General features: G+C 39.8%; 1 protein-coding gene across 1 annotated transcript in view; it reads left to right on the top strand.

The window, feature by feature from the left end:
- fign (fidgetin) overlaps window positions 1-23,544 on the top strand; it is a 24,803-nt gene extending 1,259 nt beyond the window's left edge. Inside the window, exons 2-4 of the mRNA XM_077617774.1 lie at window positions 202-439; window positions 1,007-1,141; window positions 20,019-23,544. Of these exons, the coding sequence (XP_077473900.1) occupies window positions 1,117-1,141; window positions 20,019-22,249 (2,256 nt within the window). The 5' untranslated portion in view covers window positions 202-439; window positions 1,007-1,116 and the 3' untranslated portion in view covers window positions 22,250-23,544. The remainder of the gene's footprint in view (window positions 1-201; window positions 440-1,006; window positions 1,142-20,018) is intronic.
- Window positions 23,545-26,539: the final 2,995 nt, after the last annotated feature.

Raw genomic sequence — 26,539 nt, 5'->3', positions numbered from 1 at the left:
CAAGTGCACAGCATCCCAATGATGCACATCCAAGCACTAAACAAATGGAAGTCCAGCCTCAGCCCAACGTATGCACACGGTTGTCATTCGAATATTAAAATATGAAAATGTCTTGTGGGCTGAGTGTTGTCATGATGGAGTCTCCCGGTGAAAGCTGGGCTCATTAGGAGGCTCTTCTTTGAATTTGGCTCCCTCCTGCAGGGATCATGCGCAGTGTGGAGCGTTCCTGTCTCCCCTCCAGTCGCTCGAGCAGCTGTCCAAGGGCTTGGAATTCCAACATGGCAGAGGCAGTGGTCAGTCTCGCTCGCAGCAACTTGGAATGCTCTCCGATGTCGAAGCGCGGCTCTTGCAGCCTTTAACGCCCCACGACGGCGACCAGACCCCCGCACTCGGATCGATGTTCGCGTAAAAGCCCGCAGCTGCCCTGTCACCTACCCAGGTAAGCCTCATCCTCCCTCTCCGTGATATATATCTTTTTTTTCTTCCTTCCACGCTCCACGCGAGTCTCCCTCTCGAATGCATTATTTGCACGGAATAAACACTGCGTGACCAAGCGACGCGCTGCACGAACGATGACGCACGTCTGCATTTCAATAAGTTGGAACAACAAGTTTGATGAAAGCTAAGAAATTATTATTTTTTAAAAAGCGGGCCAACAACTTGCCGCATTAGAATGCGACATGGTGCTCAGTATGTTTGCAAGTAATCTATTTCCAAAAGTAAAAAGGGAGGAAGAGGAAGAGGAGGGGGGTGTATTAAGATCTTCCTCGAATGAGGAACGTGTGTGAGGCTCATGACATCCTCAGTGTCTCATCCGGCTCTTGCAAGAAGTGTCACACTCCTGTGCAGCCATAGTATATTTCTTTAAAATAATAATAATTAATGCAACACAATATTTATCCCATTTGCTATCCCATGCATGTATGTTTATTTGCGTGGACAACACAAGGAGCCGTTTTTAAATCATTTATTTTTGTGCGTGTGTGTGTGTGTATGTGTGTCAAAGTTGTAAAAGGAGATCTGGTGTGGCTGCCATGAGAAGCAACCCGTTGGAATTCCACCTGGTGAACATTGCGAATCTGCTGTCTACATTCTCTTGTTTCCAGGCGTGAAGACATGATTACTAGCACCAGCTTTTATGGTATGTCCCCGCTTTTTTTAATTTGACATCTATTATCTCTGCTTTTGATGCCAAGTTGTGCCTTGAATAGCCATGCATGATGATTGTGTTTGTGTATATGCATGCAAAGTTTGAGCTTCTATTTTATTTTCTAATGTTCAGTGTGACAGTTGAGACCTTTGTGAAAAAGTCATGTTCCATTTATAATCAATAGATGTGACACTGCAATTAGGTTCCCATACAGCTCATTAGGAAGACTAAAGGACTAGAACCACGTTTAATTATATCTCTGCTTTTCCTTTTTCATTTCCCCCCCGCCAACATCACTGTCTCTGTCTCACATTCATCTATCATGATTCTGAATTCATTTATAAAAGAGAGATCTGTTTTAATAATTTAAGAATATAAACACAATATTTTAATGACAGGTAAAAATGTGCACTTGGCTTTAACATTAAAACTGATACCAATCTAAGAAAATTCATATCATTATAATTTCTAGCAAGCATTGCATTACAGTTGTTCTGCATGACAACAATGTAGAACAAAGAGGTGTCTTAAAATTAAATTGTATCTATAATTTTTGACAAAGCATTTAGCATGTATACATCATTCCAAAGACACAAGCATGCCTGTTGTTTTGATGAAAAATCAGAAAATGGAAGACAAAAACAGATAGACACAAGTGAGTATAAGTTGTGTGCTTTAGAAAACAGTCTGTCCTAAGTGAACCATGTCCACCTTCATAGACCAAAGCACTTAATTGTATTCAAACATTTAATTTGCATGTGACGACCTGCTTCTGCAGAGGAAATTAGCATCACCAGCAATGAGCTCAAGTATGTTTTCGTTTCTCTTGAAAAGAAGAAAAAAAATAAAACATAACATTCCAGCACCCGTCATTTAGTGAGAACGTGCCGGTGGGGGTGGTGGGGGCACGGTCATCATCATTAAGTTGAAGTGTTTAGTTGTAAGGTGTTGTCGGAAATTAGGTTTTAAATTTGTGGTTTGGAATTTATTAGTTTTATGACTCGCTAATGGAGATTGTGCAGGCGGTGATTTGTATGTTAACTAATTTCACCAGTATTTTGCATTGTGTAGTTGGAAATGTTCATAAAATATTAAATATACGCTAACATAATCATATGAATTGCCTAAATATTCCTTTAAAATTAAATTGTATATATAGCCTTATATATTGAGTTACATACTATTTTCCAAAATTATTAGCACAATATCAAATTCCTCTGTGCCAAAGATGGTCATTCTCAATTTTTATTCAATTTGTCAAACCATATTTATCATCATACTAATGTATAACTTCAATGTATTAAACAGGACATTTCATACTTTAAACTATAATTTATTTATGCTGCGCCACACATCATAGCGACCAATAACAAAAGTAATATTTTTTTAAATCATATATTTTTATTCTTTTTAATACAAGGATCCTTTTTAATTTACCTGTCGTGTTGGGTGCAATTAGCTTGCCCATCTATACCCAATGATGTGTCCTGGTCAGCACAGAAGCACCTTGGGTGGTTTTATGAGGGTCCCTGTAGTGTTTATAGGTGACAGGTCCTTACTTAACCTCGCTCCACGCACCTCCTGAGTGTGCATGACAGCTGTGTCACATCTGAAATTAAGATATTAATCCAAGTTGTTGCTTGATATGAAGCTCGGCACCGGAATGTGATGACAGAGCGCTCGCCCCTTGTTTTCATCTCCCACTCTGCTGAATGTCACACACGTTCACACTTTCAAACACTGCTGCTAAACGAGAACAAGGTGCTGATGTGAAGGACTTTGAGTATGCTTGGTTCTCATTTTAGGCTTTAGCAATTTTGTTTGTATTTCATCAAAAGAGAAGAAATGTCGGTTTATTTCTTACTGGGAGAAAAATGCTGCTTTATTGGGTTATTTATTATTCATGTACAAATGTATAGATTGCAACCACCTTTTTAAAAAATTAATTCAATATGCATTACCCTACAACTGCAACCTGTAGTCATTCACTTGTCAGTGTAAATCTGTGCTGCAGCATTCTATATTTTGCCTCTCTAATGTGGCAGATTTACCAAATTATTTAGATTCATTATAGGAAATGTCATGAAAATTATTCACTCACCGTACTGTTAAATGCACCTGTAATCCAATAGAACAGGTATTTGCCCAAAAAATGTATAAATTGAAACTCATGTTAATTTGTATGTTTTTATAAAGTGAATAAAACAATTATAACCTAACTTTATAAGAAAATCTGATATAAGGTAACAATCTAATATATTTATTCCCTCGGTTTGACACAGCAATGAAAAGAAAAACACATTTTTAAATGTAATCCTTTCTGTTAATGTCAATCAATAATAAGCATTATAATCCCTATAGGACATTTAGTAGCTTTTGTGTAGAGTGTAGGTGTACTGAGAGTATAACTATGTGGCGCTTTTATTGTTCAAATATGTGATCCTGGATGAATGACTGTATTATATGTGCTTTTGATTCCCTTATGACTTGAATGCTACGCGTGTTTCGGTGCAGCTTTTGAGCCCACTCTAAGTGATCAGCCCATAATGGGGAGTGTGTAACACCATTAGTGATGGTGTAAATTGACAGCGCGGGCCCACAGTGTCGCTATAAGGGAGCCGTAAACATCAACACTGACACTCCATGCATGTGTGTTAATGGTGACAAGTAAAGCCGGCACATGATTACCTTGTGTAATAAAAAGAAACAACAACAACACAGCCCCTGGGATGTCGGTTTTGCTGCCATAAATCAATACAATGCTCATCTTCGGAGATGGACATGACGCTCTTTGGCTACATCGTGTGAGATCAGTGCAGGATTGTCATCTTTAAGGAGAAGATGTTAAATGCTGTCCCTCCTCATTTTCATACAAAAAGCAAAGGAGCTCCCCAGTGGGAGCGTGACACTCCATAGAAGCAGCTTCAATGTATTCCTCCCTGACTCCTCTTCCTCTTTCCCTCCTCTCTCTTCCACCTTGTTTCTACATGGCGCTTGTTTCCCCCGGTGGCCGCTCTCCATGTTATCTGCGCGTACACTGACAATTCCTGCAGTGATCTAAAGTTGGGCCGCGTTGAAAGTGGAGGCAGCTGTCTGTTGCTACACTGAGGGATGCGTTTGCTCTACTGCGAAGATAAAGGACTGTGAATCCTTGACATCCTCTCTTTCTAACCCCTCTCCTCCTCCCACCATCTCATTTAGACACATGGAAATGTCCGCTGACTTCTCGCTTTTCTTTGTCTTTTGAGTGACAGCAAAGGACTTAAAATTCACTTTAAAAAAAACAAAAAAAACATCGCCCATGTCTAAGTTGTATTTGTTTTTAGAGGAAACAGATTTGATTCAGATTTAGGCATAGTAAGCAAACCAGGTCACTTAATTAGTCATTCTGGCTGCCTTGTTTTGTCGATGCATTGTGAGACGTCATTGCACGGTATTCGTGCATTTTGGGTTTAAACAGACACTATCATAAAACATCCATTAACTGTCAAGGCAATTTTCAAGATACTTCACTCTCCGCAGCCATGTTGTGGTTTTAAATCATTTTTTTGAAAGAGCGAATGCTGTTCAAAGATTTTGGGTGTTCAGTTTGAAAGGGCTATTTAAATAAAGGTCTGATTGATTGACAATCAATGCAATAATTTCTTTCATATCAAGAATACATATTGTCTGACTGACAGTATTTGCATTGTCGTTTCAAGTTTGTTGATATTGCCTAGAATTCAAGTTTAAAAACTGCAACTTTAGTATTTTGTACCTATTCAGGTCTCAACAAAAAGTACATTGATTAAAAACCAAAAAGACCGAATCAAAAATACTACATTTTGAATCCATCTTCTGACAATAAACAAAGAGGAATGCTGGCGTTTGAATATTAGCTATTACATCCACTTTTCACTTGATAAACTTCTCTTCCTTGCTAATTGGCTGTAATATCCTCTTTCATTTCTTGGTTTCTAGCTGTGCCGTTGTATTTTTTCCCTACAGACACTTATTACCTCTTGCTGCCATTGACAGCGATGGATGTCTAATCCATTTGAAGTGGTAAAGCTGATGGTGATCATTCACTGCCAGCCCTAACTGTTCGAAAGGATTGGGCATCAGTTTTCGTCAATGGTAGTGAGTTACATATTAACCTGCTAATTTGGTGTTAATTATTACTTCTCTGTAAATTTGATCTTGCCAGATATCTGTTGAAAGTGTACCATGGTACTTATAGTGATGTTTTGCAAGCCTTTAAATTGATTTTTTTTAAATTGATGGTTTTTGCAACCCTAGAAACAGTAAGAGTTTCCCGCTCCTTCTTTTTCTATGAATCTGCTTGTAAAAGTGAGTTGTAATTGAGTTATTGAGAAGACATCTCAATCTTTTATTCCTGGTGGTAAGGTAGTCATCAATTTATCCCTTTTCAGGATTCTCTTTTCTGAAGTATTTCAAGATTTGCTTTAGTTCTGTTTCTCAAGCTTTGTAGGGGCAGTTTTACATTAGAACCCTAACATAGCACCTGCAAAAAAAGTGAAAGAAAAGGAATGCAACTCTGTTTGATCTTGTTTTAGAAATGGAATGACTTATTTTGTTGCAGGAATTGCAACAGGTGGATAACCAGATCGATTGGACCTTCTGTGATCTAATTGAAGGTCCTTTTTTGGCTTGTCACCAATTGCCGCTGACATAGATGAGCACAAATGTGATTGGAGTGGTTAATAAATAATACCATTTCCACAAATTGTGTGAAACTGTATAATTTAGTGTGTGGGTGGTTATTTTTTTATTGTGTATTTGTCCAAAATTTTAGTGGCATAATTCTCTCCTAACATGCTCAAATATGTTCCTTATGAAATGATTAAATATTTTAAAAACAATTGGTCGTATCTAGTGACAATTATACACCATTAGATTTGTCTGATTAAAAAAAATCAAGCACTAAACTGTATTCCACCATATTTGTCTTTTTATTTTCACTCTACTTCCAACATTATCCCATCATTGGTGTTTTGCGTGCACTCTCCGAGCGTCTGTTTCTCTTTGTGCTCGTGACCAACCCCCCACCACCGACCACTCCCCCATAGAACCACCTTGAGGGCGCACAGAATGTCTTGTTCCCTTTCTGTCTCCTCCTATTTGTTTTTATGAGAGGCTAATCTTTGCAGCACACGTTCCATGATGTTATTGCCATCCCTGCCATGATGTGTAGCGTGCTTACACATGGTCAGCTTGCAGCTCACATTGTAAGGCCGCTTTATTGCCACTTTGGCGCTTCATCTCGTTTCCTCCGCTTGATGTTTCTTCTTCTCGGAAAGAGTGGAGGTAGCCCAACGCCTTCTGGGGATTGGCCAGAATAGACAATCCCCAGGTGGACCGAACTAGGTTTAGCATTGAGGCTTCTAATCTGGATGTGGAGGAGATTCATGTGCATTCATAAAGGTGCCTTCGTAATTATCATATCCCTGGTGAAAGCCAGAGACTTTCTTTGTCTCCTCCCTTTCCTAAATTGCCCGTTTCGTCACTACACTGTGATTTTTATTCATTATTTACATGTCCTATGTTGTGCTCCCGCAAGGCCCAGATACAGTTTGATGCATGACCTGAAATCTGCCCGCATATTAAAATTTTGTTGCATTTTGGTGTTTATTTACCAAAAAAATATTGAAAATGCTTGAATCCCCCTTAAAGACACGTCCAAATCTTCAAGTATTTTTTCCAAATTCTTTACAGTCCCTCTCAGAATCTGCACTTCCATGACTTTTGATAATAGCCACTTCTTTTTGCCGTCATTGTGCGCCTGAGTTGCTTATCATTGAGTAACCTTGGTGAAGAGAGCCGCTTTTTTCCCCTCCTCCTCTGTCCTTCTTCCAAGGTGTTTCATTATTGCATGCTGTTGGGGAGTTTTGTATTGGGAGAATGCAGTAAGCCTTTCACAAGTGGATAAGAGAAAACTCAATATTTGGCCGTATTGAAATTCCTCCTGTGTTTTCACAATATGGTTTCGGACTAATCTGGTAATCGAGGCCGCCGTTTGGAGACGGCCTGAAAAGCCCGTGCGGCAGAAGCAGAGGCTATTACATCACTATTTCACCACACTTGTCAGCTTCATTATATGCAAGGCCTGGTAGCATGTGTTTGGAAATGTTTTCAACAAGCCAAAACTCTGAGAGCGATATCACCGGCTTTACATGGACAAATTGAATATAGTGGGTTCAAATGGGTAACTTTAGTTAAAAATTCACTCTGAATTAATTTTTGCAGACGAAGGCTGCGCTGGACTTAATGTAGCATCAATGTCACTCATTTTACCTTGCCAAAGCACAATATGTCAGAGTTTGCATATCGGAATAGCAAGTCAGTGATTACTATACATGTATGCAAAGTACCGACTTGTTTATAGAATTATGCTGATATTTAGACTACTAAAGTCCAATCACGCGCATACAAAGTTTGAAGTGATGACTCAATGCTTAATATTTCTTCGTTATTTGTCAAATTGAATAGAATGATAATTACTTAGTCTGGTGTTTTGACATTTTTCTAAGCATTTGTATAAATGCTGATGAGCAGAAATGGCTTTGAGGATTTTATAGAAAAAGTCTGGCACGGTCATTAGTAAAAAAATAAAATAAATAGCCCAGCCTTTTTCATTTAATTAAAAAGACCTATACTGTAAAGACTATATTGTGTACCTTGAAACCCTGACCATTGCTGATTTAAAAAAAACCTATTCAGTCACATAATAACTTTTTCTGCAAAACCACCCAGCATTTTTGAACCAGTTTTCATTCCCTTGATTTTTGAGAAATGACATTTATCTCCAATAAAAAAAGGATTCATTCTGAACTTACAATACCATGTCCGGCAAACAGGTTTATCATTTAACTTCAAAACATTTTTTTAAAATTAACATCTCCATCACCAATGTTCTGACATTTCATATGCGGAAGCAAAGAAGCACTCTAACAACACAAATTCTAAATTATTTGTTACTCAGCCAAATTTACCATAAAAATACGAGGCCACATTTCAGTTGAAATTACACCCAGAAAAGATGGCAGCAATGAGGTCCTTAACAATTCATTCATCGTACGCAGAGTAGATCACCTGACGCCGGGTCGGCAGAATGCCAGACGCTAGCGGGGGAGGGAGGGGGTTCTAGTGCCAAGGATGGGAAGGGCAGGAGAGGGTGGAGGGGTTGAATTCTGCCTGACGGAGTGGAGAGGAGACGAGGAATGTGATGAGCGGTGGGGGGAAGGAGGGGGGAGGAGGACGGCCAGGCTCCTATTTGCTGTCGTGTAGTTTGAAGGCGTTCGACTGCAGCCAAGCAGCGGGTATCTGCAGTGACACTGTGACATGACTACAGCAGCCAGCCAGCGCTGTGTTGCTCTGCTCTTACGCTGTCCAGCTTCATCAGCATAGAAGCAGCTATGTTAGTCAACTGCCATATTCACATATTTTCTTTAAGTCACTTATTTCAGTGGTGACATGTCATGAATCTTAAAAGACTCAGATCTCAAATCAAGTTCTCCTATTTGGAAATGAACGGAAATGCCATTCTTTTATTCTAACCCAAATACTAACTCCCGACAATAAATAACACAATGATAATGTAATTTTAGTGGGTTCAAACTAGGTTGGAGAATACTGGCCAAATATGTTAAATATTTTTTGTCATCAAATTTTTACTTTTGAACTCTTTTGATCTCTCTCTCTCTCTTTACCATTCTTAGCTTCTCTCTCTCTCTCTTTCTCTATTCATGCTGTCAGCCCTCAAACACAAAATAACTATACAAAAGAACAGAGTCAAACTCATTCTCAATAAATAATGCATTGAATAAATTATAGCTCAATTTTTATCCTCCCACCTTCACCTGGCTGGTTTCTTAACACTGGCATTATATTAGACTCCCTTCACATCTTTGTAACTATTAGTTTCAAATACTTTTTCATTCTTTACTTTTAACAGATGCTCAGACAGGACTTTATTCTTTTTGTCGATTTAGCGCCCATACCTAGCTCAAACCATCATGTCATCAACCAATATTTTTGCTTGTTGTCGCTTATTCACAGTAAAACATGTTTCATGTTTAGTCACGTGACCGTACCGTCTCTGCTACAGTTCTTGTAACTGGTTTTGGTCAACAGCAGGTGTTGGATGTAATTCCAATAACAAAATCAGGATCAGAATTCTTTCTTTTCATTCTCAAGGAAAGATGATCACTTGAATGTTTTCATTTAGCTCCTCAGAAACATATTTAGAAACGTTTTTGTATTGAACTTGGCTTGTATTTGGAAAAGCTCCATCATCAGATCACTCATATCGTGAGAAAGTACTGCATTATTGTTATTTTTATTAGTCTTGCATGTGACCTAATTGGCTGTCGCTTTGTAACTCCACCTGGAATTAAATGTTAAGTTGAAATAAATATATTAGGAATGATATGCCAAGTGTTAAGAATCATTTGAGAGCTTTTAGAGGACGGAAGCTCCTTTTGTGTTAACAGGAAATCACCTTCGGGAGTTATGTTGACTTTGTACGGTCTGAAATAGCTGTTACTGTTACTCTGCCCTGTTGCCTGCTTGCCCACTACCACGTGAAGCATCATGTGAGGCAGTACGGATATGCCAAGCTAAGATTCTGCTGAGAAAAGTCAAACACACTTGGAATACAGCCATTAGCCTTTGGCATGAAACATAATCAATTCTGGGGGTAATCAATGTTTTTTTTGTTCAGATTTCCAATTAAAATACTCTAAATTAAATTTTAATTCGCCCAGGGTTAAACAGTTGCTGTCGTAAAATATGTATCGCATATTCTAGTTTCTCTAATTTTGAACAATAGTTCAACTATTACTATCACTGTTTAGATCCAAACTGTGCTGAAGTCTCACAGGATATCCACGATTGCTGATTTAACTTCTGACCTTTTGAAGATGTCCTGGCAGTTTCAAAAAGTTGTTGTTGCTTCTCATTTATTCGTAGCCTCATGTCATCACGAATTAGCATTTCATACCCAAATATCTGTACTATGGAGAACAATAGTTTAGCAGTTGTTACTGCATTGTCTACCTCAGCCTCATCTTTAAATGGATCCCATGAGTCGCCAGCTCTGTTGTTTCCATTATTCATTTCAAAATGTACACCAGAGCACAAAGAAGCTGGAGGGGTGAAAAATAATAATAATCGGAAAAAAAGTGGTGGTGCATGGCAAAGACACTGCTTTATGCAAAGCGTGCCATGCCTTGGGACCCTGCCAGTTGATGTGCTGTTAGACGAGTTGGCGCCCGGGCCAGGCATGAAGAGCATGTGAGTGTCTGCTTGAGTGTGTGTGGTGCTGTCAGACTGTCAGTTAGGCCTAATGTGGCTCCCTAGAGGTACCTGGGGGAGACCCATCTAGCACCCAGTCAGCCTCTGCTGGCGGCCAAGTGGTGACAATGGGTTCCCACAGAGAGAGAAAGTGTCATAGCACGTATGTAAACTAGTGACAGATGACTGCAGACGTGTGGCCCGCAGACACGAGGCCTGAAAGTAAAGCACTTTTCGCCCCCGCCCGACTTCCCATCTCGTACCCACTTGAGACTAGGCAGCGGCTGCCGCGAATACATTGACAACAAGTCAAAAGCGCAAATAAGAAAAACAAAAAAAAGTGGGATGCAAATCATTTGGCAAAGAAAAGACATACTTTGTGCAAGCTTTTTCGTTTGGCTTTGAAAAGGCTTCTGCAAATGGGCAAGAAGTTGTGCGGCCCTTCAGGCGGCTTTTCTAGGCCAGAGGTCATGTGGGTCAGTGTTACACTCCCCGCAGCCTTACTTCAACCCGTAGTCTGTAAATAGAACATGCACCGTCACCCAGCCAGGAGGGAAGTCGATTCCAGACCTAGATGGCCGCGGGGCTGCTCGTAGGGGATCTGCTTGTATACTTGATTCCGAGTAATTGAAACTCCCAATTTCCCCAGTAGAGTCCTGGTGTTATGCGCATACCCAAATGAGCAAGACTGTACAAATTGCTCTATACATAGTGGATCGGTATATTTAGAATCTTAACCGGAGGTTTTCAAACTTCAAGAGAGCTCACATCAGCCACAGGCAGATTCTCTTCAAAGATTTGCCCATTATGACTATTTTACATATTCTTTTACTGGATAATAAAGTGGAACACTACACTGATAAATCACATAAAAAATGTAGGGTTATTGATACAACACAAACCTATTTGCGACTTATGGTGCTAATTTTTGTTGTGGTCCTTGGTGTCCATTCTACGCCTACTGCCATCATTTTGCCAAAGTCCTTCAGAAAACTTCCTCAAGTCATGTCAAATGAACCAAATATTAACTTATTAATATAACAGTCAGTAAATACATGAAAAAATGGATGAATGTTTCACTTTTATTAAGATTTTGACCTTGGCAGGGCTGTGCATGCTGCATAATGAATTCTAGTTATGATCATTATAGAACTGTTAAAACAACATTTAATGTTGCAAGAGCTGGTACTTCACCTCCCGATCATTTCACATTTGACACAGCTTAACATTTCCCTCTATTCATAGGCTTAAAAAATGCTTGGGCATCATTTTGCCAGCACCCTCCCCTTCCTTTTCTCATTTCAATTTTGGTCTTTGAAGGTTCTCGCCCACCATCCTTTCTTCACGTTGTTGTACAGATAATACAAATTAACACTCAACGCTTGCTTTCAAAGCTCTTTCTCTCATGAAAACACATAAAAGAGCTATGGGTAGACATTAAGCAATGCAGTTTAAGTGACTCAAACCAAATGTCTTTTAGATTATCTTGAATATTGTTGGATACAGTTTGAATATCAAATGAGTCATAAAAGTTTATCTTCTTATCTTCCTTCATCATTTGGAAGCTCTCAGTTCGCATGTACATGGTCCCATTTCTAGCTTTCTGACTTCCCTTGAGTAACTATATGACAAATCTAGCTGGGAGATCCATGTCTTATTGATCTAAGATTGCCTCAGTTGTCTCATTTCACCTTTTGTCCTTCCTGTGTCGGACAAGTGACCTTCTTTGAGACAGCGAATGTATTTCATGGGTTCGACACAAAAAGCTACGAGCAATTACATGTAAACATCTTTTATTTTCGAACTTTTTGCAGCTGTGATGTTTTTCCTTTTCTCCTTTTATCTCGCCTTCATCTGAAAGTGGTTGCGGACGCATCAAATGTCGATTCAAAACGTGGTCGAAGCGGCACTGAATAATCCATATGACCCCTCACTGCCTATAAAGTCCGCTTTAGAAACACGAAGGTTGCAGTAATAAGAGTGGCTGTGAAAACATTTTTTATATATCAGCCAGACGTACGTCCCGTGATCACACCGTGAAGGATGAGCTTCCTTTACAATGCGATATCCCGCTATTCTAACCAGGTTAACGTGGCTATAAAAAGTAATGGTTGAGAATGGGATCAGTGAACAAGATAACCTGCTCGTTTTCAATGAGGCTTGGCCTGTTGGTTTGTACACCAGACGACTGCATTCCGGCACCATTAAACTGCTTCATTACAGTAAACGTCAGCACTTGCTAAATAGAATAGAACCCTGGAAGATTCCATTAAATGTCCCTTCCCTCACTGTTTACATCTAGCATGGGCAACTCCAATGATATTTTTTTTTAGGGATAACAGGAGATTTGGGAATTAAGATGTTAATGAGTAACATTTAGTCAATGAGGCTTCATGTAGCAAGGTCACAATGAGCCTCTCTTCTCTTGGAGGATGTAGTAACCTCTTGTGTGAGTGTGTAACCCTTGAGAGGCAGATTAACCACAGAGGTCTCCAAAAATCATTGCTTCCTCTGGATTTTTCACCATTAAAACCCAGCCGGCTACTTGACTTCAGCGGCTATTTTGTATTAACCGACGAGGCATTTGAGTTGTCCTCCCTGGCCGGCCCAACATCATGAGCCCTGCCTCCTCCAATCGTCTTATAGTCGCATTCGGTGAACTTGTGTGTCAAAGGCTTTTCTTTGAGCATTTGTGTGGATTTAGCCACACTGAAGGTTGTAATGGGAGACGTAGCCTCAGGGGCCTCTTGGCCTGGAGAGTCATGGTTTAATGAGCATCACTGAAACTGAGAAATGACAGCTCACCAACTCGCTCAACCTCCTGATTTACTGTATTAAAGGGAAAATTGAGAAATACATGTTCCCCCCAGCTATTAGACTTAACTAGTACCTTCACCCAAGAAACCTCACGAGGATGTGAAAATATCTTGGGGATTCTTTGAAAAACTCAGATTTATATATTAAAAAATAATAGTCCATTGGTTTTATGTACTGTATTTTACGGACTACAAATAAAATCTTTTCATAGTTAGGGTGGACCTGTGACTTACATATGAATTTTTTGACTGGCTTGAAGGAGGACCCTAGATCTCACTTGCTTTGTTGTTTTTCTTCTTGGCGAGTACACCAACTACCAATTGGCTGCTTCTTTGTTATCTGTTGATGGATCAGGAAATAACTTTTGGAGGTGCATTTTACGGTGATTTAAGTCATTCTATTCATTATTCAGAGTATCTCATTCAATAATTTATGTTTTTGTACAAGCAGGTATGAAACACTTGAAAACTTCAGTTCCCAAAATACAAAATTGGCGCATTTGTACAATGGCTCTTTGCAGCCTGTCACGGGTAGTCACAGAATCAAAATGCTTGACACGTAGTTCAACGGAGCACTTTACAGCTTATCACAGTAATGAAACCAAACTTTGAGGGCACAGCTGTTGGATGTGGAGACACACATTTATATCGTTACCACAAAGTTGACAATCAACAGCCGGAGATCAAGCTATTGAACTTTAGTGACACACGCACGATCGCTATCTATCCGCAAATGTAATCTAGCAAAAAATCAGGATTCCAGGATGATTTTCATTCCAGCAAAATTAGGTTCTAAAATCAGTAGGCTGTCACATAATAACACTGTTTTATTTATTGGCTCATCAAGGGGATGCATATGAAAAGAAAAAAAGTGTAGAGAGTAGGACCCATAGTTGGCAATAAGTATAAGCACAATGCAAAGTAAACCAGTGAATATACGCAAATCCTTGACCTTTTCCAGTGGGGATGCGGCGTGGATTTACGTATCACATAACAGACTATACCACTGATATACACAAGATTTCAGTATTAGTAATGCATGTCGTTCCCTCTACTAATACGAACATAATATAAAGTGTTTTGTAGCTCAGCTGTCAGTGTGGTTACTTAGGTAATCTACAGCTTAGGGCTCATGATGATAATCACCGCTGATGAAAAGTGATAGCCGAAAGCAAGGTTACATCAGACATGTCCAGTGGCTTCTCAGGGACTGTACTCAAAGCGAAGCACATGGGGTTCTAGCTCTGTTAGCCTCAGCTATATTGCAATGGTGATAAAATAATAACAGTGTATGCATGTGCTAATTCAACTTCTACTGTCATTCTTTTGTATGATTAATATTTTTGAATGTGTGAAATGTATTGGACTGTAAAATAATGGGCAAGTGACTACTATACAGTATTTCATTGAGACTGTGGGAAATGAGCAATGGATTTTAATCAATGAATGTTTTTTTAATGGCTTACAAGAAACGCCTTGAAAATTCTGAACATGTTTAGGATGCCAGTCTCGTCTTAGGCAGTATAATGTTGCCCTTCGGTGGTGTCAGAGCTGAGGTCAACATGAATGTAGTTCGACTTCCTCGTTCCGACGATTAAAATGGCTTCGTGTGTCAGTGCAATGCAAAGTGTGTCTCAGTGAATTGTGAATGTTTAAATGGCATCCAAGATGAATTTTCCTATTTGGTCTTAGGGATATGTTGGATAAGATAGCGAATGCTTTTAATAGTGCTTCCAAATTGACACCTTATTTATAACTTAATTATCAGAATTCAATGAAGGGATGTGATAGTAGGCATCTAACAATGATCTGTGGTTACAGTCGGAACTCTGTCACAGGAAGTTGTCAAAATGACTGGCAAACAAAGAATACCCTTGGTTCATAATTGATAAAAACTACGTTGAGTCACATAGCCTTGTGGAACGACTGCACACTTCTTCCTTTTGGCTACATTTCATAAAAGACTAAGCAACAACATAATAATGAAATTAATAGTATATGTTCGGGGTTGCGGGGGGTGCTGGAGCCTATCCCAGGTGACTTCTGGCACCGGACGGGGGACGCCCTAAATTGGTGGCCAGCCAATTGCAAGGCATAAGGAGACGGACAACCATTCACGCTCATACCTTAGGGCAATTTAGAGTGTTCAACCAGCCTACCCCGCATGTTTTTAGGATGTGGGAGGCAACCGGAGTAGCCGGAGAAAACCCACGCAGCCAGTTGAATATATTTTTTTAACCTGACTCGTTGATCAACCTATAAAAAGCTATAGAGAGATTAATCAATTCATTAAATAATTGTTGTTTTGATTCTATCTTGGTAAATTAAAAATCATATCGTAGAGAAAGAAAGGTATGCTGAGATGAATTAAAAATAATGTTAAAAGAACATAATTTTAGTGTTGATAGATTTGATGGATGGATTTATAGCTCAGGATGATTTGCTGTTACAAATGTCAATTTATTCTGTGCACATATTGTTCTTAAATCTAATGACTCTAGTCATTCTATTGTCCATTTCTGTCCAGAGAGTGATTTTAAGATGATGTAGTCATAGTCATTATCATTATGGTTGCTATCTCTGTATGGGCAGCCCTTTAGGATCAATGTGCTTGATAGTGTGCAGACATGTAGTCGTTAATCAGTATGGTGGTCAGGCTGTGAAATTTATGGACAGTAGCCGTGCAAATACTCGGAATGAAGAAGACATCTCTTTTCCAAATGAGGGGTTAAATGGCACCCTGCTTTCTAAAGATTGGAATTAGTGACTCATACAGCTATCCGTTGAGTTTAAGTAGACTTAACTTAATATGTGGCATGAATGAGAGCTTGATTATAGCGATTCACATATGTGAATGTTTGGACCAACTCTTTCTTAGAATATCTCCAGTAAATTTGAATAGGGGCTTGTTTTTAACCCTACATGTAATTACTGTCTGTCGGAAATATTTGCACGCCTGTCAAGAGTGGCTTGTGCGTGCGGAATAAAAGCAAAAGCTCTCGTAATTATGCTTACATCCAAAGATGAATATCCGAGGATTGTAATGATCAGTAATTATAAATACTTCTCAGCATGTCTGCTGCCTCAGTGGGGGCTATTGTGCGCATTGAAGTCCAGAGTTTGTGCAGCTTAATAATGACATTGTGCGCCACTAAATGTGGACTTAAAAAAAAAAAAAAAAATTATCCCGGAGCCAAGTCTGCTTTGGCTTCCAGTGCATCATCACGCTCCAGTCTGACTTTAAAGAGCTCATTACAGTTAGTTTTTTAAAGAGGCGCTTATTAAACACAGTTACCTAATAAGCATCTTGGGTGGTGCAAATTGGTAAAAATGGTAATGACTCTGATTAGGCCACATTTCAATTATGACAGCTTTCCCTCCCCCATCTCCCTTAATGCTCCCTTCCCCCAAGCCAAAAACAGAGGAAGGAAAGTCCAGCTCTTTATGCTCTCTTTCTCTCTTACACACACACACACACACACACACACACACACACACACACACACACACACACACACACACACACACACCACACGCACAGCACACCGCACACACACACACTCACACCCATGCAAGTGCCGTATACGCACACACAGAGAAAAAGGAAAAGAAAACGGCTCTGCCACCTCGGTGCTTCCTTTCAGCCGCACTGTAATGAATAGAGAATTGTCCAAGCGGCGGTCCAATTTACACACTGGGAAATTGGATGGACAGAGTGGAGGCCCGCTCTTGTTTGCTTAAAAAACGGTCTTGGCTAGCAGATTAATAGTTCCCAAAAAGGTCAACATTTCAGTTTCATCCATGCTGATCACTGAACCTGAAATTAAACACCGCAGAGTCGCGTATCACCGTGTCATCGCAGTGTCAAATGCGTGTTTTGACCCACCAGTGTGTTTTTCTAGGAAATCCTCACACTTCTGCTGTAATGGGGCTTCAGATTTTAATGTTGAGGTGAGGAGAAATACATTTATAAAGTATTTAATATGACACATTCTTGGAAAATTCTCATTCTAAAGCTCCAAATTGCTTATTAGGATTGGCTAACAAAGACTGTATTTGATGCGGGCTGGTCAGTGTAATGTGATCTTTAACCCTCAGGCTATCTGCGATAATTCCACAGGTTGAATCTAATTATAGCTCCTCACATAAAACAAAGGATCCCGTGGATGTTGATTTTGACAGTCAAGCAGGGCGTTTGCGTGTTTGGTTATACATGTGCGATTCATATCTTTTTTTTAAACAAAAGTGATTGTGTTTAATGATAAAAAATAAAAAGTGGACTTGATTAATAACAGGAAGGTACCTAATTAAGCCATTTCACCCATTGCACCCAGACATTAAATCTACTTTCACTTCATTCAATATAAAATCTAATCTTGCGCCACAAATCAAAATCCTTTGTGTTGTGCATGTGTGCTACATAGTGAATATTAGCAGCATGATGGCTTCAAGTAATCATCTTGGATGGTTCATTATATGAAAAAGTAGATGCTCATGGATGACAAGTACACTTTCCAAGTAGCACCTCTTTGATTGCCTTAAGTGGCACATTGTTCAGAGGCCATTAACAATATCAGAGGAATCATCACACTCAATAAGCCCCCGTGCAATTTTGCTATTGACGAAATGCGGCTTGAGTGTTAATGAACGATTTTGACCAAATCCATCGCTCTTACTCTCGGTTCAGAGTGCTCCTTGCCACGGGCCAGATTGCAGCTCGTCTGTGAGAGAATATTGAAAAATATCAAGAATAAGGCAATAATTGTTCTGATGTAGCGATGTAGTGTGGCCAGGAATAACGCTTTGACAGCAGTGTGACAACCTGTGTTGAGCTAAACACTTGGTTGAGAACATAATATTTTTATCAATGCACATGGTGGATTTACAGTTGGCCAAATCTGTGCGGAGCATTTACTTGAAGTGGATGATGGCAGAAATGTTGGAATCTGAAGGGTTTTGTAGTTAACAATACTCTGGGATAAATTGACTTGTTTCTGAAATTTGAAATAATTAGAATTTGTTGGAAAAAAAGGATGAGCTATATTTATAATACTGTGTTTTCCTTAAGATGTTTTATTTGAAGTATGGGAATATTTGTCTAAATGTACATGAAGGGAATAGCAATTGTTGGTGCTAGTGCACAGTATTGGTAGAATTGTTGGTACGAATGTTGTTATTATGTATTTTGGAGTGCGATTTAATTATAGTGTTATAGTTTAATTATAGGTAGCATCTGAATATCTTTTTTACTGTAAATTGTAGATTTCACCTTTTCAATTTTTCATTTTTCTTTGTTATTTTCTTCATTCTCACTGACTAAGTTGAATGTGTTTGTAAAAAATGGTTCTTATCAATTTTGTTTAGTTATTCTTTGCTATACTTATAGTTTTCCTATCTTTTTTGTTTAACCTGTCTTCATTTGATATGTGAACAATTTATTTATTTGAGTGTCTTTCATTCATCCAAAATGCACTGTAATATGTCTACCACATTCTTTTGTACTCTATTTGAACAGCTGCTTGTGCTTATATTTTTTTTCTGCCAGATTTTTTTTTTATGCCTTGGGCTTTTCCCCCTTCATCATTAGCTTGGATGGTTGACAAGCATGTAAGGCAAAGCATGGATCTCTTTGACTAAAACCTTGTAAATTAACACAATTAGTGCAGCGTAATCCTGCTAATTAGCTCCTGGTGTGGTGGGTGGGCCATTGATGGAGATGGAGTCAGACGGGGAAGGGAATCATCCGTTATTCTTTCCAGACAATAACTGCGCTTGTCACGCGCCTGGAGCTGCAGCTGCCTGGTGCTTCTTAAATCATGTGAAAGAAAGCCTTGCAAATACTGCAATACTGGAATATGGCAAGGCAATACCTGCTTCGTTTAATAATTGCACTTGTAAATAAAACATCTGCTTGGACGTGCATCCTCTGCGAGCTGCGTTTCCAGCAGCTCTCGATTAAACATTCTTTGAAGGAGCAAATCATCACATAATCTCCCTACAAAATAAAAAATAAAAAAAATAGAAAAATACCACATGCATGAAAACATTTACTTGCGCATTGACGTCGGGGTTTAACTTGATCCTCGATGTCATTCACATCTCAAGCCTGAATAGGCCGAAAGATGCTCGCAGTCAAGCATGTGTTTTTTGTTATTTATTTATTTTTGTCTTTCCCCCCTCCCTCACTCTGGATGGGAAGCAGTGGGCAGACTTGATGTGGATGTAATTCCTGCTGGGCTGAGGGGTTTGTGTGATGAAAGCAACGGAGCGCTGCCAAGGAAGATTGCTTTGCTGCGCTCCTCCAAGCAGATTTGAAACTGTCTCAGAATGCTTTAGATGAGAGTTGGATTATGGACTGACCCGCGATGTCCGTCTGTGTCATTCTCTTCAACGTTGGCTGGATTACAGCGCAGCGCTGTGTCTCACAATGAATCCTCATCAATGCATCTTGTTTTACTGTTGGTGTTGTTTGTTGCCCGCATGGGACACGCCTGAATGTTCTTTAATGTCCTATTGGGCAAGCTATTTGTTAACATTGACAACCCATTGTAATTGCAGCTTTACAAAATCCCACACTTTTATTTTCAACAATTAAAAAGACAAAAGGGAGACATTATTGAAAAGCATGAGGGGAAAATTATGCAGTTAAAAAAATACAACCAAATTGGTCATTTTGAACCTTTTTGAAGTACTCATTCACCTACCATACTTTTCAAACTTACTTATGCATATCTGTTTCCCTTATGCGCAACACCTAGGTCTAAAGATGCAGTGGACCCCAGAGCACACACAATGGGCAGAACAACACTTTGACATCTCATCCACTACCCGCTCTCCAGCGCACAAAGTAGAGGCCTACAGGGGACACTTGCAGCGAACGTACCAGTATGCGTGGGCAAACGATGATATCTCCGCGCTGACTGCCTCCAACCTACTTAAGAAGTACGCTGAGAAGTACTCTGGGATCCTCGAAGGCCCAAACGAAAGAGCCCTTCTCTGTTCCTACTCTGAAGGCGCCACCGGACTCTTGAATGGACGCAAGTCAGAGAATGAGCCCTGGCAGGAGGGGATTTACCCGATGAACTGTGCTCCAGATGTTATATCTGTGAGCAAAGCTGGAATGACAGCTGCTCTACCCCCTACAGATGCGTCAGCTAGCATAGGCAGCTCCCCGGGGGTACCGAGCAGCTTGTCTGAGCCCAGCTATTCCAGCAGCAACTGCGGGAGCCACACGGCCACGACGCTCCACTCGAGCCTTTCCTCTCAGGAATACAGCGCCGGCTACAACGGCTCCTACCTGCATTCTAGCTACAGCGGCCAGAGCACCCCGGCTCTTCCTTCTCCGCATCCCTCTCCTTTGCACAGCGCCGGGCTCTTACAGCCCCCGCCGCCTCCACCTCCCCCCACCTTAGTACCAAGCTACAATGGCGCCTCGCCAAGCCTCCCCAACTACAATTATCCGCCAACAGGGTATCCCTCTCAAACGGCTGTCGGGCCCAGCTATAGCCCTGGGGGGGCGCCCCCTCCTTCTGCTTATCTGCCGTCCGGCATTGCGGCGCCCACTCCCATCCCTCCCGCTACTCTGCCCGGCTACACGTACCAATCCCACAATCATACGCCGATTGCCCCGGCACCTCTGAACGGCAGCACGTCCAACTCGTTAAAACGAAAGGCTTTCTACATGAGTGGACACGGAGAAGTGGATTCTAGCTACAGTGATTTCAACTACAACCAACAGCGCTCTTCTCAGAGTCCAATGTATAGACTAGCAGACAGCAGTGTTTCCGACTCCGCCAGGGGCAACGGCTTTGACAGAAATGCTGATGCGTCTTCTTTGGCGTTTAAAACAACCAAACAGACAATATCTTCTGATCAGCAAAGAAAATTTAGCATACACTCCAGCGGGGCTCTAACTCCCCCATCTTTTGCATCATCCAAAAGCTCTGTGGACGACCTCCGAGCCGGGGAGACCTACGGCAAGTTCGGATCGCCGATATTAGGCGAACAAAGTGAAGAGCACAGACAGCACCTGCCTCACTCCCTAAATGGGCCCGACGTCGGCACGCATACCTCTTCCATCCTCGCTGCAGAGGAGCAATTAAAGAACATTGACCCCAACCTGGTGGACATGGTGACGGCGGAAATCCTTCAGCAGTGCCCTCCGGTGGATTGGAGCGACATCGCCGGATTGGATATGGCCAAAGCGGCTGTCAAGGAGGAGATACTGTGGCCCATTTTGAGGCCAGATATGTTTAGTGGACTGCACGCGTTACCTCGTAACCTTCTTTTATTCGGACCTCAAGGAACAGGCAGAACGCTGATGGCTCGCTGCATGGCTAGCCAATTGGGGGCCGCCTTCTTGCGACTTAGCAGCTCCGCACTTGTCACCAAGTGGTTGGTCGAAGGGGAAAAAATTATCCAGGCTTCTTTCCTGGTGGCTCGCTGTCGCCAACCGGCGGTGGTTTTCGTCAGTGAGGTGGACCTCCTCCTTTCAGCCCAACTTAGCGAAGACAGCCCAGTGAGTCGACTGAAAGCTGAACTACTCATGCAGCTCGATAGTATTTTGTCCTCCGCAGAAGATCACATTCTTGTGGTCTGCTCCACGAGTAAACCGGAAGAGATCCCAGAGTCCCTACGGAGGTATTTTACGAAGCGATTGCTCATCCCCTTACCCGACGGGACGGCGCGACACCAGATAATCAGCCAAGTACTCTCACAGCACAACTACTGTCTTAGTGACAAAGAGATGTCATTACTGGTTCAAAGGACAGACGGGTTTTCAGGACTGGACGTGGTGCAGCTTTGTCAAGAGGCAGTGATGTGTGCTCTCCAAGGTGGGTCGGACTTGTCGAGTATCCACCCTAGACAAATGAGACCAGTGTCTTTTCAAGACTTTGACAATGTGTTTTGTAAATTCCAGCCCAGTATATCACAGAAAGAACTTGACACATACACTGAATGGAATAAAATGTTTGGGTGCAGTCAATGAAATTGATCAGACACTTCCAACGTGCTTTCCTAAAAGTGTTTGGGTGGTCATGTAATCATGCACTGGGCTACAAGAATCACGGACATGAAGACTCCTGGTTTGGTGGAAGGTTTGGCATTGAGTGCTTTAGATGTAAAATGGCCAACCTGTAATTTGAAATTGGCACATGGCTGGAGTTTTGTGCTCACCAAACGACTTGTAAAGGATTCTCCGTCCTTGTTTTTGTATATACTTCCATATATATATATGACTATACTATACTGCTGATTTTGAGATTTAGTTGCTATCAAGTGCCTGAGGCGGTGCTGTTTAAGTTTTCTTTTTTGGCTCACAATCTTCATTGGTAAAATGTGCTAATAGTGTGTTTAAAAAAAAGCTTTAAAATGAGACAAAAAAACTGTTTTCTTTTTTCCATTAGAACAGCTGTGTCTGTTTTGTGCTCTTTGTGAACAGTTATTTTCAGCTAAATTAAAATTTATGGGCATAATTTCAGCTTCATTTTCTGGCATATTTTGTATGTGTAAATGATTTGATTACAGAAAAAAAAACTAAAACATTTACATACTCACACTTTGCATACTCTGATTCAGTAAGAGTATCAAGGTGATATTTTTTGTGGTTCCTCTGATGTAGATAGGACTTAAAGGGTGAAGTTTATTTTACAATGTGGCTCGACTCAAACCAATTAATTACTCTGTAGTTGTTGTTAGTTGTAAATCACAGTGTTTGACCTACATGTAAAATTACACCATCCAATTTTCTTTCTTTTCAATACTCAGGAAAGTGATTATGGTACAGTAATCAAATACAGTTCAGCCTAAAATTATTCATACCCTCTGCCACATAACCATTTAAAATGCACTCATTTAACTAATTGGCTATCATTTACGATGCAAGACGTCCAATTCATTATGACTGGGAGAGGTTGGCAGCGAATGAATGCTGCCAAACCTTCCGGTCAAAATGAATTGGTTATGCACATTTAAAACCATTATTCTGGTTTTAAATGAATTGGAAGTATGTGGTTCTCAATGGGAGGCATTGAGTTACATATACTTACTATGAAAAAACAGGTTTAGATTGTTATTAGGGTCCTTAACAAAAATACTATAATTCAGTTTTGTCTTTTGGTTTTTTTTACAATATACATAATTATAAGTGCTGTGTGGATATGATATTTTAGTTGGTCATGTAGGACACACTGCTAAATGTTATTATTGTGGCTTGCATGATTATTCCGACTTATGCGGATCGCAGGTCTTTACATGGTTAGGTTTTTTTGTTTTTTGTTTTTTTTTAAAAGTCTCCACTTAATTTGGCAAAGGTATGAATAATTTTGGGCTTAATTGTACATTTCCAAGACATCACAAGAAAACTTACATCTGAAATTGTATCAAACAACCATATACGGCTCTAATACCTCAGCAAGTTAGAAATGAGATGGTTTCTACAATGAATGTATATATTTAATTCTGATTTATTTGCAAGACCAATAGTAATCTTCTTTTTGGTGTTTCCTTGAAATGGAACATTGTATTATGATTAGAGATTTGCCTTTGAAGAAAATGGTGCCGTTATTTATCTTGAATTGTTGCCACAGGCTAATTCCGTCGTTATTTTCAGGACGCTATCACACGGAAAATCATACACGGTGATCTGCTCTTTGAGTTGCCCCTTCTGGAGGCTCGGCTCTACGTCTCAACCATGAGAGTGGTGTAGAATTTGAAAAAAGGTGCAGACAAACATCTTGGGGTTGAACAAGAAAAAATGCCTGGAGCCATTCCATTCCATCCTGCTGCTGTTTTATCATTAATGAAAGCGAAGGATTATGTATCTCCTAAGTTGCTTTTCTACCTCAGTTTGCTGGTTTTCTCTGAAAGGCAAATGCGTGATGAAGGCAAGCCAGTATCTTATTTTGATATGTGCTTACAGTGTGTAGGAAAAAGTTTACAAACCCCTGTTCAAATGGTGTTGTAATAAAACAATACAGAATAAATTAGCAGTGTCGCATTTGCGCCAAACGTATTTTTGGAAATGTGGCTAATCTTATTTTAACTTATTGGCTGCTATTGACAGTAATAGACTTGCAATCCAATTGAACTGAGAGGTCCGTGCATTGAATGATCAGCAGAAAATAATAAATTGATTATGTATTTTATGCTGATATGCAACTAAATTGAATTGTACAAGCTTTAAGTCGCAGTAATGTTGGTCCAAAATCTTTATTTGAGCAGGGGTGTGTAGACTTTTGTACCGACACCTTTTTACAGTTTGACTACTCGAATAATACTCAAAGGGGAATACCACTGATGATGTTTTGGCTAATACTGTATGTCATTTCTTATTACAACGCAGATCTATTTCCACATTTAAGAGCTGAGTTACTTTGAAAGGAAAAAAAAGCTGAATGTTTATGGAAGACATGCTGTTGACATTGTCTCAGTCTATAACTCCAACATCCATGAGTTGAGTGGCACTCCTTTGACTTGAGGCCAGGTGGCAAGATGTGACAGTATTATTTTTAGACGTTTATTTATACCTGTGTGTTGTCATTAATCGGTACATAATCCAAACAACGTTTTTGGCGGTAAAAGAAAGAGCACATCTGACAAGTGAGTTTGGCACATTTGAATGTATGATGTCCTCTGGCCTGAATCAACACCAAACACTCGCACAGTGATTGAAAGAAACAAAAAAAGGCACTGAAGTAGATAGCGCTGTTATTTAGTTGCACTAAGCTTGTTTTCAAAGAGGTGTTTTTTTTTCTTACTATTTAGAGTCAGCATTTGATTTTCATTTTAGAATGCCACACATGCACAAATGAGATTCAATTCAAGAGCTTATTGTTAAGGGAACAGTTTATTGACTAACAGTGTGTTAAATCCTGGAAAAATTATTACAGGATTTGTATTGGCTCTAATAGCAAAAAAAGACATAAGAAGCTACAAGGATTGCCATAAACTGTAGATTTATCGTGCATTATGTAGGCAGGCTACTTAAAGAAACATTCTCCTGATATGCACAGAGTAGTCCAGATGGTGTTTTGTCTCTCTGCCCTCTGAGATCAACCTGGAAATTGAAGGAATTGTTTTTGTTTGCTTTTTTTTCTCTTCATTCACCTGCGAAGAATGTATATTAGTGTGTGTATTTGCTGCTGTTGTCTCCTCATTACTCATATTTTAACTGGATTCTTTGCAAAGGTGCTTGTGTTTCCTGTTCCATTATCTCTAAATATGTATACATTTTTCATCAAAAGAATAGAAAATCATAAGTGGAATCTTAATATTTTACTGCCAAATTGTGTTACTACTAAGGATGATCAGAGCTGCATTGAATAGAAAAAAATGACAAATTGACTGTTATGGACTAAAGTGGTTAAATGAAAGAAAAGAAAAACAAACTCACCATATTACTTTCATTGTTTGTGGTATGTTAAACTGGAAAACGACCACAAAAATCATCAAAAATAATGTTATTTAATTGTATTCCACATAAACAAATAATATTGTTATCAAGGATTCTAGGAATAAAGTCCAATATTATGAATAATTGCACTTTTCTTGATTGAGGCCAAAGTCAAACAGCTTTCTTTTTACCGTGTTAAAACAGCTGTAGTGCAAGAAGTTTTTTTTAAATTGACACTATATGTACTTTCATCTTACCTTGTTCAGTTTTGTCGAATAATGGGCAAAATTCTGAAAGGGTTTACCCTTTTTCGTTTCTATCAAATGCATACAAAACAATCTTGTACAGAGTATTGGTGGGAAATGCCCATTCACACGTTTGAGTGCTTTACAAATCTGTCCTTTTTCCTGGCGAATTTTTAATATATTAGTTCTTTAAGTTTCATTGACAAGAAGGTAACATGAAGACCTAAGTGCTATTGGAAAGCGCGTATCATGTGTTTGAGTGCTTAGAAAAAAAGTTTCAAGAACGTACAAAGCTGTGCAGGTTTAATTGTTACCACATTTCAAATGAGGGAAGTCACACATTTATTCAGAGTGTGTGTGTGTGTGAGTGTGTTTCACCTGCTGTCAATGTTAGAATTATAATTTGTCATTCATTATTAAGGGTGACGTGCGAAAAGGCCAGTGGTCACATATCATACTTGAGCAGAATCTTTGATAAGCACATCCGTCCTCACAGTGATGCTTTTTGTTTGTCTTTTTCACTCATGTAATATTTTTGCTTCCATCCGTACAGTTTGTAGTTTGAGCTGGTAATTTTACTTTATATGCATTTCTACCTCATATGGCTACATATTTTAGATGTAGTATTTGTTTTTTATTA

Source organism: Stigmatopora argus, chromosome 13, assembly GCF_051989625.1.
Source record: "Stigmatopora argus isolate UIUO_Sarg chromosome 13, RoL_Sarg_1.0, whole genome shotgun sequence".
In the NCBI taxonomy this organism is placed as follows: domain Eukaryota; kingdom Metazoa; phylum Chordata; class Actinopteri; order Syngnathiformes; family Syngnathidae; genus Stigmatopora; species Stigmatopora argus.
This window is presented reverse-complemented; position numbering and strand designations above follow the sequence as displayed.